The sequence below is a fragment of the Neofelis nebulosa genome, chromosome 5 (assembly GCF_028018385.1).
Source record: "Neofelis nebulosa isolate mNeoNeb1 chromosome 5, mNeoNeb1.pri, whole genome shotgun sequence".
Classification (NCBI taxonomy): domain Eukaryota; kingdom Metazoa; phylum Chordata; class Mammalia; order Carnivora; family Felidae; genus Neofelis; species Neofelis nebulosa.
The window spans coordinates 147,090,991-147,106,226 of NC_080786.1; the positions used below are offsets into that span (position 1 = coordinate 147,090,991).

General features: G+C 40.5%; 1 protein-coding gene across 1 annotated transcript in view; it reads right to left on the minus strand.

Moving 5' to 3' along the window:
- Positions 1 to 1,604: 1,604 nt before the first annotated feature.
- Positions 1,605 to 15,236, minus strand: part of PAXBP1 (PAX3 and PAX7 binding protein 1) — a 34,121-nt gene continuing 20,489 nt past the window's right edge. Inside the window, exons 12-18 of the mRNA XM_058731900.1 lie at positions 14,106 to 14,250; positions 13,318 to 13,439; positions 12,448 to 12,524; positions 11,891 to 11,957; positions 7,254 to 7,400; positions 5,112 to 5,266; positions 1,605 to 2,783 (exon numbers count right to left, since the gene is read on the minus strand). Coding sequence (XP_058587883.1) covers positions 2,666 to 2,783; positions 5,112 to 5,266; positions 7,254 to 7,400; positions 11,891 to 11,957; positions 12,448 to 12,524; positions 13,318 to 13,439; positions 14,106 to 14,250 — 831 coding nt within the window. The 3' untranslated portion in view covers positions 1,605 to 2,665. The remainder of the gene's footprint in view (positions 2,784 to 5,111; positions 5,267 to 7,253; positions 7,401 to 11,890; positions 11,958 to 12,447; positions 12,525 to 13,317; positions 13,440 to 14,105; positions 14,251 to 15,236) is intronic.

Consider the following 15,236-nt stretch of genomic DNA (forward strand, 5'->3'; position numbering starts at 1 on the left):
AGTTTGGGGCCAGTTCTGGGTGATAAAATTATCACCGCAGGCGACAATGGCTCAGGTCAACTGAAGCCCTCTGGGGGAGGACATGGAACATACCTGAGAGATTACAAGTTGGCCTGGTAGCCATGAAATCATGCCCCTCCCATGTCCCGCAAGGAGATCCTGGGCATCAGTGAGCCAGAGTGGCGGTGAGACGAAGGGCAGCTCCTGGAGACCTGAAACTCCTCAGAGCTGAGACTCTGGGTGGAGGAGGCCCGGTCAGCCTTGTATCTGAGACTTTAATTCCTTCCATTTCTGCTCGAGAGGCCATGATCTCCGTTCTCAGGCTCCCCTGGCCTCCTCCAGCCCCTTCTTCTTTCCCCCTTATTGTCACTCCCCCTCAATAATCTCTTGTACGTCTACTGCTAGCTTGGCAATTGCTCCCCAGAGGCCCTCAACTACTGGGTATTTCTCTTTCCACCCCCTTCTTTGCCCGAGGGCTGTTCCCTGGGACATCAGCTGCTGGACACTCCAGCCGCCACACAGGCCCAGAGGAAGCCCTCGGGCAGAGGTGCAGGTGTGTGCAGGAATGCAAGCATCAACAGCGGGATGGGGGGTTGGGGCCAACAGCACTGGTGTAATGCAGCAATCAGTCTTTATGACTGGGGTTTATACGGTCTCAATAAAAATAACTTCCCTTCGGGAAAAGCTTTCTCACGCATTCTAGAGTTGTTTCAGAAGACTCCTCCAAAAGGAAAAACTGAAAAAGCAAACCCTTAGCTTTATTAAAATGTCACCCTCTACTCACCTTCTGCCAGTTCCCTTCATAAGAAAGGATGTCCTTTAGACATTTCAGGAGAATTTTCTTCTGGTTGAGACAGGGGAGCCACTTGCCTTACGCACACGTCTATGTTAAGTTCACCTTCTGTCAAGGTCCCAGTGTGGTAATCAAGTCCATTCCTGAAACCGAAACAGCCTGCTGGGCTGCAGAGGATAACAAGTCTCCAAGCTGACTGCAGGAGTCCTTACAAGTAGACACAGGAAAAGCCATCAGTCGAATGGGTTTGGAAACACAAATTTAAGGCACAAATGATGTGCAGGTCATGTGTGTACATGTTTGTATGTTTGATTCCATTGAAGTTCTCATTTCAATTCTACTTAGAATTAATGTTTTCTCATTTCAATTCTGTTTAGAAGGCCACTATTGTGGAACAGAATGAGTATGCAGGGATAAGTAATGTTCCTACAATAAAGATAAAACTGACAGGGGCGCCTGGGTGGCTCAGTCTGTTGGGCGTCTGACTTTGGCTCAGGTCATGATCTCCCGGCTCGTGAGTCTGAGTGCTGCATTGGGCTCTGTGCTGACAGCTCAGAGCCTGGAGCCTGCTTCCGATTCTGTGTCTCCCTCTTTCTCTGCCCCTCTCCCACTCACGCTCTCTTTCTCTCAAAAATAAACAAGCTCTAAAAAAGTTAAAAAAAAAAAAAAAAAAAAAGATAAAACTGAAGTGCATGTTTTCTATTCTAATTATTTGACCTGACCAAGAGCACACATGCTAAGAGTCTCACCGTATCAGAGTCCTATGAAATGTTCTAACTAAAATTAGTCACCAGCAAAATACAACAAAGGATCTATTTAAAAATTAATTTAATGCTTGGCTAAAGCTTAATTACATATATAGTTATCAAATAGTCCTTAATTTCCAAAAAGTTCCTCTTGAAAATCACAGAATCAGAAAGCATAAACTTTAAAACAAGTTCTCTGAGTATTTACAATGTGGTATAAACATTATAGAAGACCAAGGATCTTAAATTGCCTGGGTGTAGCTCGTCAGCAAGGCGTATTCTTTATTGCATATATAACTCACATATGTGGGATTTTAAATAAAATGACAGACTATGAAAATTCAAATGCATGTATTTTTGTAAGCTGGTCAGGGGGGTAGACTCATGAATGAGACAGGACACTCAGCCCAAAACCATGCAGTTAGGTTTGTGGGGCTGTTATTTCCCAAAGTTAAACTTCTGTGTGTTCTTTTCAAAAACCTATGTTGCATATATTATTCAGAGTTCATATTAAACCCTCATTAGACTGTAATGCTGATTCAAGGAAGAAAGTTTCCATTCACCCAATGACTAAGTCCACACTCCACTCTCAATTTTAAGGCAGCAAAGCTACAGTGATAGCAACTGCTAACCAAAAGGTGACGAACACTTAGTCACTTGCCAGCCCTTTTGTTGCAACAGGGTAGTAATTCCCTAAGACAACTTGCTACTGAGTAATAATCTGTTGTTAAAAGGCTTACTCTGTAGAAAAACACCACAAATTTCCAGTGTGAAAGTAACTCCACGATGGTATAAATATATATATGCATAATTACACAATTTACACTGCACACATCGTTTACAGAGAACAATTAACTGAGAGGTTAATTTGAATAACCATATAAAATATTTCTGTAAACCAAGTATGACAGGCAGTAAGGAAAACATTAACAGGCTTTCCTAGAAATAATGTGAATTCCTTCCATTCCAAAGAAATTGCATTTAAGGACACAGTCTTGAATATTAATAATGTTCTTTGTATTAAAACAAGAATCAATATTTTACAGTTTAAGAAACTTTACATATATACAACATTTATACACTGGGAATGGTGTTAAAGCAAACAGGCTTTTTTAGTCTCACAGATCTATTTTCCTTCAATCAAAGACTTAAATTCTTTCACATTGTGGTCACTTGCAACAGACATAGCATGATCCAGAGCGCGAACACTTGCAAGGAGTTTTACTATCTGTTTTATGTTTTCCCTAAAAAAGAAAAAAAAAAAAAATGCAGCAACATCTCATTAATTAGTACAAAAGCCTTCGAAGGAGAATTTGTTTTGACTTTATGACCATTTTTGAGGTTTGCAATCCATTTTTTCAAGCACACATTTTTAAAGAAGACAGAAATAAGCAAACTACGGCATATAAAAAAAATTGTCCATATAAAAGCAAAGATCGTATAGTTTAAAGGACTAGCCCAGAGATCAAGGATCCACTTTCTAAAACAAAAACACCCCCAAATTTCACTCAGATCAATTCTATCATTCACAGCTAGAAAGGAAAGAAAGCGATCTGCTGCCAAACTACTTTCAGAGCCCTGCCGCCCTTTCCCGCCCAAACCAGGGTCCGAGCTCTTTCAGATCATATCTGCAACACAAGTCATATTTGTGTCTTCATCCCCAATCCATCCACCAACCCAGCATAATCTCCACTCTACCAAAATTCACTAAGAAAGCAGTAAACTGGCTTCCTCTATCACCCCGGCCAGCAGTCATTCTGTGTAGCCCTCAAATTTTAGCATACATCTAAGTCACCTAGAGGGTTGCTGAAACCCAGATCCCTAGGCCCCCTACCCAGAATTCTGACTCAGTAGGTCTGGGGTGGGGCCTGAGAATTCGCGTTTCTAACAAAGCTCCCAGGTGAGGCCGATGCTGCGATTCAGGAACCACTTTCAGAATGACCACTTATTTGAACCAAGTGTGAGAAACAGCACACAATGTGACATTAGCTGTCTCTTTTCCTCTGCAAATTGTAGCAAGCACTTTTTAGGGAAGGATTATAGTTTGTAAAACTTTGTAACCCACATGGAACTTATTTTACGGTGTGTGGCACACAGCAAGTGCTTACAATAGCTGTTGAAGTTCTTTTCTGTAGAAAAATAAACACCGTTTGTTGATATTTAACTTCCTAACAAAAAAGACTATTTTTTAAAAATGTTTTTATTTATTTTGAGAGAGAGAGGGAGACAGAATGCACGTGTGCCCAGGGGAGGGGCAGAGAGAGAGAGAGGGAGAGCCCATGCAGGGCTCAATCTCAGGAACCCTGAGATCACGACCCGAACCAAGATCAACAGTCAGACGCTTAACTGACTGAGGCAACCACCCAGGCGCCCCAAAACACTGTTAAGTATACACACATCAAAGTTTAAAAAGTGAATAGGACTTATCTAGCAAAAAAACACTGGGAAGAAATATTAGTGCCAAGAAATAACAACACCAAAGATGAAATTAAAATATAAATCAAAATCACCTGCTGAAAGAAGTTTACCACTAAAACCTTTACTGCCTACTTGGTTTTTTAATCTTATTGTAAGAGATAGCAAATTTTCTTTTAAGAAAATAAGGTTCTTTTCCATGGAAGGGAAATGAAGGAAGAGAAAAAATGTTTTGTCACAGGGATATGACTAATGGTATGTATTCTGAAAATGAAAACTGTGACATTTGGAAGAATTTATGAAACTTTAAAAAAAATTCTTTCAGGGGCGCCTGGGTGGCTCAGTCGGTTGAGTGTTCGACTTCAGCCCAGGTCATGATCTCACGGTCTGTGAGTTCGAGCCCCGTGTTGGGCTCTGTGCTGACAGCTCAGAGCCTGGAGCCTGCTTCCGATTCTGTGTCTCCCTCTCTCTCTGCCCCTCCCCTGCTCATGCTCTGTCTCTCTCTGTCTCAAAAATAAATAAATAAAAAAAATTTTTTTTTTTAATTCTTTCAAATTTACTTGTTATTCTTACTTTTTATGCTAGAGATTTGTCCCAAAATTATAGGAACATCCAAGACAAGGTTCCCAGAAAGGTACAATGGTTCATTTATTCACTCTTTCTTTGCAACCCCTGGCAAAAAATATGTACAAGCCGCTCCCCCAAAATCATGAGGGATGACCTTCAGTCTATGATATGGATACCAAAAAACTCAACACAGAACACAAATGTCCCCAAATTGGCATATCATCTTTAATACACTTTAAGTTTCATTGACTGGCTTTTTGAGGGTTTACATCTATATAACGAACCCCCAGAGATTAAGATCCAGGACATTCCAACAGCCTGAAATCTCCCCAATTCTTCAAGGGAAGAGGCAGAGAAAACATTCAATCTCCTTAGGGATGCTACTTACTGTCATAAATAACATACTGAAAAAAGCTTAGGTGAAACACAAAAATGGAAAATGATGTGTTTTTGGTAGGTTTGCCAATACAACATCAGTGTACACAATTTAAAGTAAAATACAAATGTGACTCTAAGACATTTTCATAATAAATGTGACAAAAACTAAAGACTCTAGGTCACCATTTCATTCAACAATCGCAAAAAATTACCTTGCATTTCTTTTTTCCACATCAGAACATCCGATACTGTTTCTGTAGATTGTGTCTGCTAAGTGCACAAGGTATCGACAGAAGTTTTCTAACTGAGAGATAGTTCTTTCTCCTTTCAGATTCATGAACCACTGCTTGGGGAAACAATTGATTACCTATGAAGAAGAAAGATGTAAAATGAAACAGAACAAAATAAAGTGTCTAAAAGCTGATCCCAGACAACGGGTATAATGTACGTAAGTAGCAGGCAGGCTGCTGCACTACATACAGCTAATCACTTGACAAGGGATATCCTCTTAAACCCGACTTCCCACATTAGCTATCCAAACACACCTGAATATATCTGTATTTTTAGCTTCAACAGATTGGTACTCAAAAAAGAGAAATAACCTCCAGTATTTAATTAGGGACATAATATTGACAACACAATTGGTTCACCTTCCTGTCTTCCAAGAATCCCTAAATGAACTGAACTGTCCTTTTATCAGCAGCTTTTGATATAACAGCAGTGTGTGGCATAAACATCATATTGTAAGCCTCCCCATCCGGAATGACTCGGTGAGCAGGCGTCCATGCCGGCCCAGAGTGGGGTCCAGACTGCATCGTACCAGAGGCTGGGGGGCGGGGGCAGCTTAGGGCAAGAGCCTAAGCAAGGTGAACAGGGCAGTGTCAGTACTAAACTCAAGCAAGGTGAGGCTGATCCCCTTAGGGGAGAGGGTAGTGTGCTAGCAGAATTCAGTCCGGGTGGGTAGAGAAGGTTCCCCACTAAGGAACCCAGCGATGCTTGGAAAAATGAGTGATTCCAGAGCTGGCACTAAGCAAGGAGAAGATGAGCCTGGAACAGCAAGTGCCAGAAAGCAAGAAAATGCTCCCTGAAAATGAGACGACATGCTATAAGGTCACAGACGTCAATAAGGGGCTCTAATGAAGTCTGGGAAAGCTTCTGCCAAAAATGCGGAATTTGAATCCAATCATCAGAGAGTATCAAACAAAGCCAAACTGAGGGTCACTCTGCAAAATAACTGGCACATCATCTTTAAAAGTGTCGAGGTTTTATAAAGGCCAAGGAAAATCAAGAACTCTTCCAGATTAAAGGAGACTAAGGAAGACATGATAATTAAATGCCAAGGATGATCTGGGAATTTCTTTTGTCGGTGATGTGATACTTTGGACATAACTGACAAAACCTGAAGGGTCTCAAAGATTAGGTGACAGTAACAGATAAAAGATGTTGACAGTGACACTGTAATTATGTGTAAGAACATCCCTGTCTATAGGAAACGGACATAAAAATATTTGGGACAGGCGGCTATCATGTCACAAACTGACTGTGACATAGTTGAGGGAAAAAACTTTGTATTGCACTTTCAATTTTAACTTTTGAATTGCTTCAAAAAGTATTTTTAAAAAAGATCCCATTGGAGGTACCTGGCTGGCTCAGTCAATAGAGCATACAACTCTTGATCTTGGGGTGGTTAAGTTTGAGCCCCACATTCGCTGGGTGTAGAGATTACTTAAAAAAATAAAATCTTTAGGGGCATGTGGGTGGCTCAGTCAGTTGAGCGTCCGACTTCGGCTCAGGTGTTGACCTCAGGGTTTGTAAGTTTGAGCCCCGCATCAGGCTCACTGCTGTCAGTGTGAAGGGAGCTCCCTTTGGATCCTCTGTCCCCCTCTCCTTCTGCCCCTCCCCCACTGGTGCTCTCTCCCTCAAAAATAAAAACATTAAAAAAAAAATCTTTAAAAAATAAGTAAATGAAATTGTGTAACCCCCACATATAAAGCAGAAAAAATATTAAAATGATTTCTTAAACCAGAGAGCCCGTTTCTTTAATAACATTCAAAACAACATTCACCCAACCGTTAAAAATTAATTATCCTGAAATTACAACTTTTATTAACACCTACAAAATGACATAATAGATGGAAAGAAAAATAAATACAAACATAACTATACACATTTTTATGTAAAAAATGTTAAGGGGGTTCAGAACTACTGGGAGGCAGACTGACTGTCAACATTACACCAAGTTCAATAATCAAAGGAGTTTTCTTAAAATTCTAAAATCTCTCTTCAAACAAAGGAAACTTAATTCATTCTCATTTATATGCTTTAAAAACTACAATGTGTGTCATTTAACTCACATTTTGGGCTTTTTTGATGCTGTCATCTCCATATTCTGAATTCTGAAAAGCCATGAGAATGTATCTATTTAATAAACCATCTATTGATAACTCCTGAAGAGTTTTATTCGAGAAAATGCCGTACCACTGAAGAAAATTCCCTAATAGCTAGAAAGAGAGAAAAGAGAAATTATTTTCCTCCAGATCAAAATATAACTGACACATAACATTGCATAAGGTGTACAACATAACGATTTCACAGAAGTATATACTGTATTGTAAAATAATTACCACAGTAGTATCTTTCACCTAATTGTAAATTTTTTCCCATGTGATGAGAACTTAAAAAAATTTTTTTTTAAAAATGTGTATCTTTATTTTTGAGACAGAGCCTGAGCAGGGGAGAGGCAGAGAGAGAGGGAGACACAGAATCAGAAACAGACTCCAGGCTCCGAGCTGTCAGCACAGAGCCCGACCCGGGGCTCGAACTCATCAACTGTGAGATCATGACCTGAGCTGAAGTCAGATGCTCAACTGACTGAGCCACCCAGGCACCGCCCCCCCTTGTGATGAGAACTTTTAAGATTTACTCCCTTAGCAACTTTCAAACATACAACACATTATTAACTGTAGTCACCATGTTGTACATTACGTACACAGAATTATTTTATCTTATAATTGGAAGTCTGTACTTTTTGACCCCTTTCACCTAATCCCCCCAACCTGGACTCCTCACTTCGGCAATCACAAATCAGATCTCTGTTTCTGTAAGTCTGGATCTTTTTTTTTTTACAAGAAGAGAAACTATTGAGGAGTTAAGCAACTAAATTAAGTCAAAGAAACTAGAGTAAAACACACCTTATGAAATACAGTGGACCGTGTCTTGCCAAAGTACTAATAAACAGTTTTAAAGGGTCCAAATATTGCCCCGAATGACTGAAGATCTGAATTTTAAGCTTTAATTAAAATTAGCGAATTATAATGTAAATAGCCACATGGAGCTAGTGGCTACTGTACAGGACGGTGCAAAAACAGAACATCTTCCATCATAATAGAAAGTACTACTGGGCAAGTACCGATTCTTAGATAAATGTCCTCCATTCAAAATCATGCTTAAGTGAGTCCCACAACCATCCTCAAAAAGGACAATGCATTATTATAAAATGGGAGTCCCCGGCCCATCCCACCATAAAAATTTCCAAGTTTCTCAATATTTCTCATCTCTGTAAATGTTAACATTATCCAACCACCTGATCAGGCCAGGAGCTTGGATGTCATTATTCCCCTCTCCCTCAAGTTGTCTGACCTCACCTCCATCCATTCTGCCCGTTTCTCTCAATTCCTGTTGCTACCCCCCAGTCTAAGCTGCCATAGTCTCTTTCTGGACCCTGCAGTTACTCAAGTGATTATGAGCATATGCTCTGGAGTAGTCTTTCTCAAGCAGGGTTCTGTGAGAGAACTAAAACCTACAGAAAATGATTTGAGTGACCCCTTATTTAATTTTCCCAAGGATGGTACATACCATTCTAGAATCATGGAAAAGAGAATTCATTACGCACAATAGAGGACTCAGGGCTTTAGTGACTGTTTCACAGAACCCGGTTGAGAAGAGCTGCTCATCAGTCAGACTGGCCTGAGTTAGACCCCATTTCTACAGTGAACAAAGGAATGATCCTGGGCAGGTTATTCTGGGCCTAACTGTCCCATCAGTGGAGTGGAAACAATAGCTCACAGGCTGTTGTGAGGAATCGACAACATAAACGATACAGGACGTAGCACAGTGCTCCGTACGTGGTACATACACGATAAACTTTCATTAGTACTATTCTTCCCAGCTTTGACCATTAGCCACACAACAGCCAAAGCAACTTAAAAATGGCAATCTGTCCATGTCACTTCCCTGCTAAAAACCCTTCCATGACCCACACTAATTTTCTTTTTTTTTTTTTAATTTTTTTTTTAATGTTTATTATTTTTGAGAGAGAGACAGAGACAGAGAGCAAGCAGGGGAGGGGCAGAGAGAGAGGGAGACACAGAATCGGAAGCAGGCTCCAGGCTCTGAGCCATCAGCCCAGAGCCTGACGCAGGGCTCGAACTCACAGACCGTGAGATTGTGACCTGAGCCGAAGGCAGCCGCTCAACCGACTGAGCCACCCAGGCGCCCCGACCCACACTAATTTTCAACAAAGGTACACAAGCAATTCAATAAAGAATGGACCACCTTTGCATTATTTATAATAGCCGAATTATGGAAGCAGCCCAAGTGTCCACTGATGGATGAGCGGATAAAGAAGATGTGTGTATACACGATGGAGCATTATCCAGCCATAAAAAAGGATGAAATCTTGCCATTTGCAACAACACGGATGGAGCTAGAGAATATGATGCTAAGTGAAAGAAATCAGCCTGAGAAAGACAAATACCTATGATTTCACTCATAAATGGAATTTAAGAAACAAACAAGCAAAGGGAAAAAAAACAAAAACAAAAACAAAAACAACGGAGAGACAGAGACAAACCAAGAAACAGACTCAACTACAGAGAACAGAGTGATGGTTACCGGAGGGGAGGTGGAGGGGTGGGGATTAAGGAGTGCATGTATCATGGTGAGTGAGCACTGAGGAACATACAGAATTGCTGAACCACTATATTGCACACCTGAAGTCAATATAATGCTGTATTTAATTATACTGGAATTAAAACAATTTTTTTTAATTTAAAAAAGAAAAAGCCTTTGAAGAGCCTTTTCAAACCAACAGTTCTAGAACAAACAAACTTCAATCCAGGCCCCACATCCTATATAAAAATTAACTCAAAAGGGATCGGAGGCTTAAATGTAAACCCCGAAACTAAGAACAACCTAGATGAAAAGAATAGGAGAAAAACTTTGTAGTCCTGTGTTAGGTGAACATCTCTTAGATATGACACCCAAAGCACAACCCACTCAGGAAACGGTCATAACCCGGACTTAATCAAAACAGAATTTCTGTACTTTGAAAAACTGCTAAGAGAATGAAGACAAACCACATGCTAGGAAAGAAAAACTCTTTGCAAATCATGCACCTGATAAAAAATTTGTATCCAGAATACAGAACTCAAAGCTGAGTAAGACATTTTTTTAAAAATGAGCAAAAGATTTGAACAGAGGCTTCACCACAGAACACACACGAATGGCAAATAAACACATGAAAATCTGCTCAACACCATCGGGCATTAGAGAAATACAAATTAAAACTATTAAAAGGACACCACTATACATCTTGTAGAATGACTTCAAAGAACAACCCAAAACTGACACGGTCTGTGGTGAGAGTGAGGGGTAACTGGGTAACGTTAACGTATCGCTGATCTGAAAAAACTGCTTTGCCTAGGTATTTACCCAAGCGAAACGTAAACTTACGTATCCAGAAAAAACCTGTATGCAAATGCTTACAGCTTTATTCATAATCACTCCAAACCAGAAACAATCCAGTATTCCTCAACTGGGGAATGGATTTAAAAAAATACAGTGGGGCTCCTGAGTGATTCAGTCAGTTAAGCATCCAATTCTTGGGTTTTGGTTCAGGTCACGATCGCACGGTTTGTGGGTTCGAGCCCTACATCGGGCTCTGCGCTGACAGTGCAGGGCCTGCTTGGGCCTCTCTCTCTCTCCCTCTCTGCCCCTCCCACACTCTCTCTCTCTCTCTCTCTCTCTCTCAAAACAGATCAATAAACTTAAAAAAAAATACAGCAACTTGTGGCATACTCACCTTACAAAGGAATACTACTTGGCAAAAAAAAAAAGAAATAATCTGCCAATGACACATGACAACACTGAGAAATTTCAAATGCATTGTTAAGTGAATGAAGCCAGACTCAAAAGTATTCCATAAATGATTCTATTCATAAGACACCCTTACAAAGACAACCATAGGACAAGAAAAAGGAAGGGGTCGCCATGGTGCAGGGATGGTGTCAACTACAAAGGGGCATGGGAGATTTGGGGAGATGGCAGAAGTGTTACGCATCTTGATCTGGGTGGTGAATACACGTCTCTATGTAAATGACAGTGCCTGTATCATCCGGACAGCTCATCTCCTCCCTAAGTCCAGCCCTCTTGGACTTTTCTCAGTTTTCCCAGTGTGTGCTGCTGTCTCTCATCTCAGTGCCAACTCCTATCACCTAAATACCACTTCCTCAGAGTGGTGGTGGAGGATCTTCTGTGACTCACTAGTCAAGGTTTCTGTGCCTCTTGTCATATGCTCCCTTACTTCCTTGAATTTCTCCTTTCACGATTCATCGCACCTGAGATAATACTTGTCTACCACCAACTGTGCTAGATTACAAAAGCTCCACGAGCCTCCACTTCTAGCACATTCAGTGCTATTTTTCCCAACTCCGAAAAGTAACTGGTGTTCTCCTTGCTGAATAAATTAACTGTGGTTTAGCAAGGCAGTTTGCTGGCTGGCTTGGACCTTGCTTTCGAACTCAGAATGCATCTTCTCGTGTGGAAACATCAAACCCGAATAAACTTTTGGGACAAAACTAATTTAAAATGGAGTTTGGATATAGACATCGATCTAAGTCCATAGAGTTATTTAATCAAATACCAAATTACTTTTCAAAGTATAGGAGTCAAACAAAATCTGAAGTCTTCTGGAGAGCCCAGAGACACATACCTTAACTGAAGACCAAAACTGTCGTTGAAAAAACAAATAAGGCCCAGAATTTTTATTTTCCAAGACACTATGAAAAAAGAAACATGAGCAAACATATTGTAAGTGCTATCTGATTCCTAGAAAAGATTTCTACAAGTAAAATAGGTGAACAAAAGAATTAACTTTTCAAATCTCCAACTAACTATTCCAGAAGATAGGTTTAAAAGAAAATGGAAATATATTTTGAGGCAGAAAGGGAGAACAAAAAGCATTACTTGCTTTATTCTGCTTCAGGGAACAATCTCTCCACTGAGCTAGTGTCTTTAGGCTGCAGATTTACACCAAACAGGTAAAGTTTATATTTCAAGCTACCTTTAGTTTTTCTAGAATTTAAGAAACCTTCTCTGAAGATAATGGAGAAGATCATCTTTTTAAAACTTTTTTGTTTTTAAAGTAGGCTCCCTGCCCAGCGTGGGGCTTAAACTGAGGACCCTGAGATTAAGAGTCACACACTCTAGTCACTAGCCAGCCAGGCACCCCCAATATTAGCATCACCCTTAATGTTAAGAGTTACTTACTTTTTGGGATATAAGGGCATGAATACATCATCATCTAAAGTTCTCCTCATTCTTAGTAAAAGTGCTTTTAGGTACACCTAAGGAATTAAAAGCAGATCACACATTTTAAGAAGGGTTATGATAAAAGTTAAATTTTAAGAAATAAAAACAAGCCATATTCTAAATCATAGGATCAAGTATTCAATTTCGAGTAAACCGTCTTCTCCAATTTTCTCCCTTCTCACTGCAAGCGTTAAGGTCTTCAATACTCCCTACTCTTCATTTATCCCTCAACTACCAAGCAACGAAGCCACTTAGAAATCTACAAACCCTTCAAGTCTACCATATTACTAAGATTTAAGATCAGACACGTAATCTGGTTCTTCTCAAAATGAAGTCCGTGAAAACAAGATAAAGAGCACCTTTTCCGTGTCTAAATAGCACCTAAGAATGTCCAGAGGGATGGCGGCAATCTGAAGTTCAGAAACTAGTTATATAAACTACTATAAAACCTTGTGGTTTTATACGCTGCTCAACGTTTTAGCATTTTAATCATCAACTGTTACCCATCCTAATAGTTTTACATTTTTCTTTTTCCATAAAAATGCAGTTTTTTTGATTAGTGGGGGGTGGGGCAGTGAGGAGCAGCAGAGAAGAGCACAGGTGGGAAGCTACCTGGACTAATGACATCACCTTGCCAGAGGGATCTAAAAGCTACAAACTGTGATCTCAAATTTTGTACATTTCAGGCCATAAAGGACCAGATGGCCTGAGGGAATCAGATTTTCTGGCAAGGCTTAGAACGTAACCACTCACTCCCTCAACTCTTGCTCATTTTTGAAAGGAGAGGGGAGAAAAAAACCTTCCACTGATAATAAAGAATTAAATTACCTGTGTATTTTTGTTTTCTGCATTCACTACTGAAGGATATCCGTTTATTAACTTTAATGTAATCCCAACCATTCTTGAAGTCTGTGTTGTAGAAAAAGGGTCCCACATATTTTCAGCTATTACTATTAAGAGAAAAGTAAGGTGTTGAGATACAGAAGTAGATTGCAGCCGACTTAAATCTGCTGTCAAGCAGTCTTCAACTTACAAACGCCAACCCTGATTTATTTTTTCTCTCTCTAGGGTATAATAAGCCCCAGTCTTCTTTGTCCTCTTAACTGTGGGAACCCTGAAGATTAGGCACATGTGGGGAGGGCATAGGTTCATTCTATTTTCTGCTGCTCGGTAATAATAAAGGGGAGGACTTCTAAATCCTAGATGTCCCAGCATCAAGAATTCCTAACCAAACTTGAACCTTATTTTTAATATTTTAAATAGGTTCCCATACCAATGATTCCTCATCTTTTTTTGAGAAATCGATAGAAGTAATGAAGTTGCTCCCAGGAAAATACAACCCATTCCCTGCCCTCCGACTATGTATTCAGGTTTGCTTCATTTTGCTTCTCTAAAATTCATCTATGAATCCGTTACTGCCTCCAACGCCAGGCCTACCCCAAAGTGGTCTTCAACTACTCGGTTAAGAGACATCCACCCTTTAGCCTTCTCTGGGCCAGGTGGTTATTTTATCATTTGTAATTATTACTTCTACGAGGAAACACACTCTGGTTTAAATTCTTCAAGACAGATTTGAAAACCCAATGTGTTTAAATGTTCAACTGAGATATCCCTACCTGTTAGTTTAGGAAGAATCACCTTTTCCACAATTGTAGGCAACAGTGCAACATCTACATCATCTTTCTCTTGCTCTCGTTCTTCACAACCATAAAACAGCAAAGATTCAAACCACAGCATGTTTTCAAAGTCACGACATTTTGCCTAGAAAAAAACAATATTAAAAAGCTAAACACTTAAAACAGTTGCCGTTTCTGCTTCTAGCCATGATAAGAACAACAGGAAAAGGATTTAAGCTTCAGTCGTCAACAACTAAAAACTGAACAAAATCTATGAAACATCTATTTTCAGACACTGGACCACAGGCAGTACAGGACCGTGACCCCTGAAAACAGAATCAAACGAGTGAGCCCCTGGCGGGGGGTGCAGAGCAGTCTTGCTCAATTGCGGAGGCAAGAACTAGAGTTCAGGGAGGCGGAGACGGCCAGAAGCTATGGGGTGGAGGAGGGAGCTACCCAGAAAAAGAACTCCAGAGCGCACACAAGTCCCCTTGAGCCTTTGCTGTATACCAAGGCCCACGTGCACAGGGTGAAACTCCACAAGGTCCAGCGAAGAGCGACCGGGAGCTGGCGGCTGAATGGTTCCCAGAGCTCACAGTTTTTTCAGTTTCCAGGGTGTCAACCTCAGCCCTCTTTTCCCTACAGTTGACACATTCAACCCAGCCAATCTCATTCATGCCATGCCTCCGTCCCCATGCTGGGAACTTCCAAACCTCTTTCTTAAACAGGACCACTGAACACATATAGGCACTTCTCGTCTCCTCCCTTATGTACATCCCAGGCCGACAGGTCCTACTGATTCCACCTCCTAAACGTATCGGTTTGTCTTATCCTCCCAATTTTCCATTACCACCCAACTTAGTTCAGGTCATTTCACACCCTCCTCACTAATCTTTCCCACGAGGTTCTAAGTTTTTCTAGGATCAAAGGACCAAATTCTTAGTGTTCATTCACGTTCACATCCCACTATCACTACATGCAACTTTAGCTGACCAAGAAAAGCACTGTATATAACTTGAAAGTAATAAACAGCTCTCTTGAGAAGGAATAGAGATAAAAAACCATGACTCTACACCCAGCTGAATTTGTATTATAGCCCTGTGCCCTATCTCCCCTGAAAAGTATTTTGCT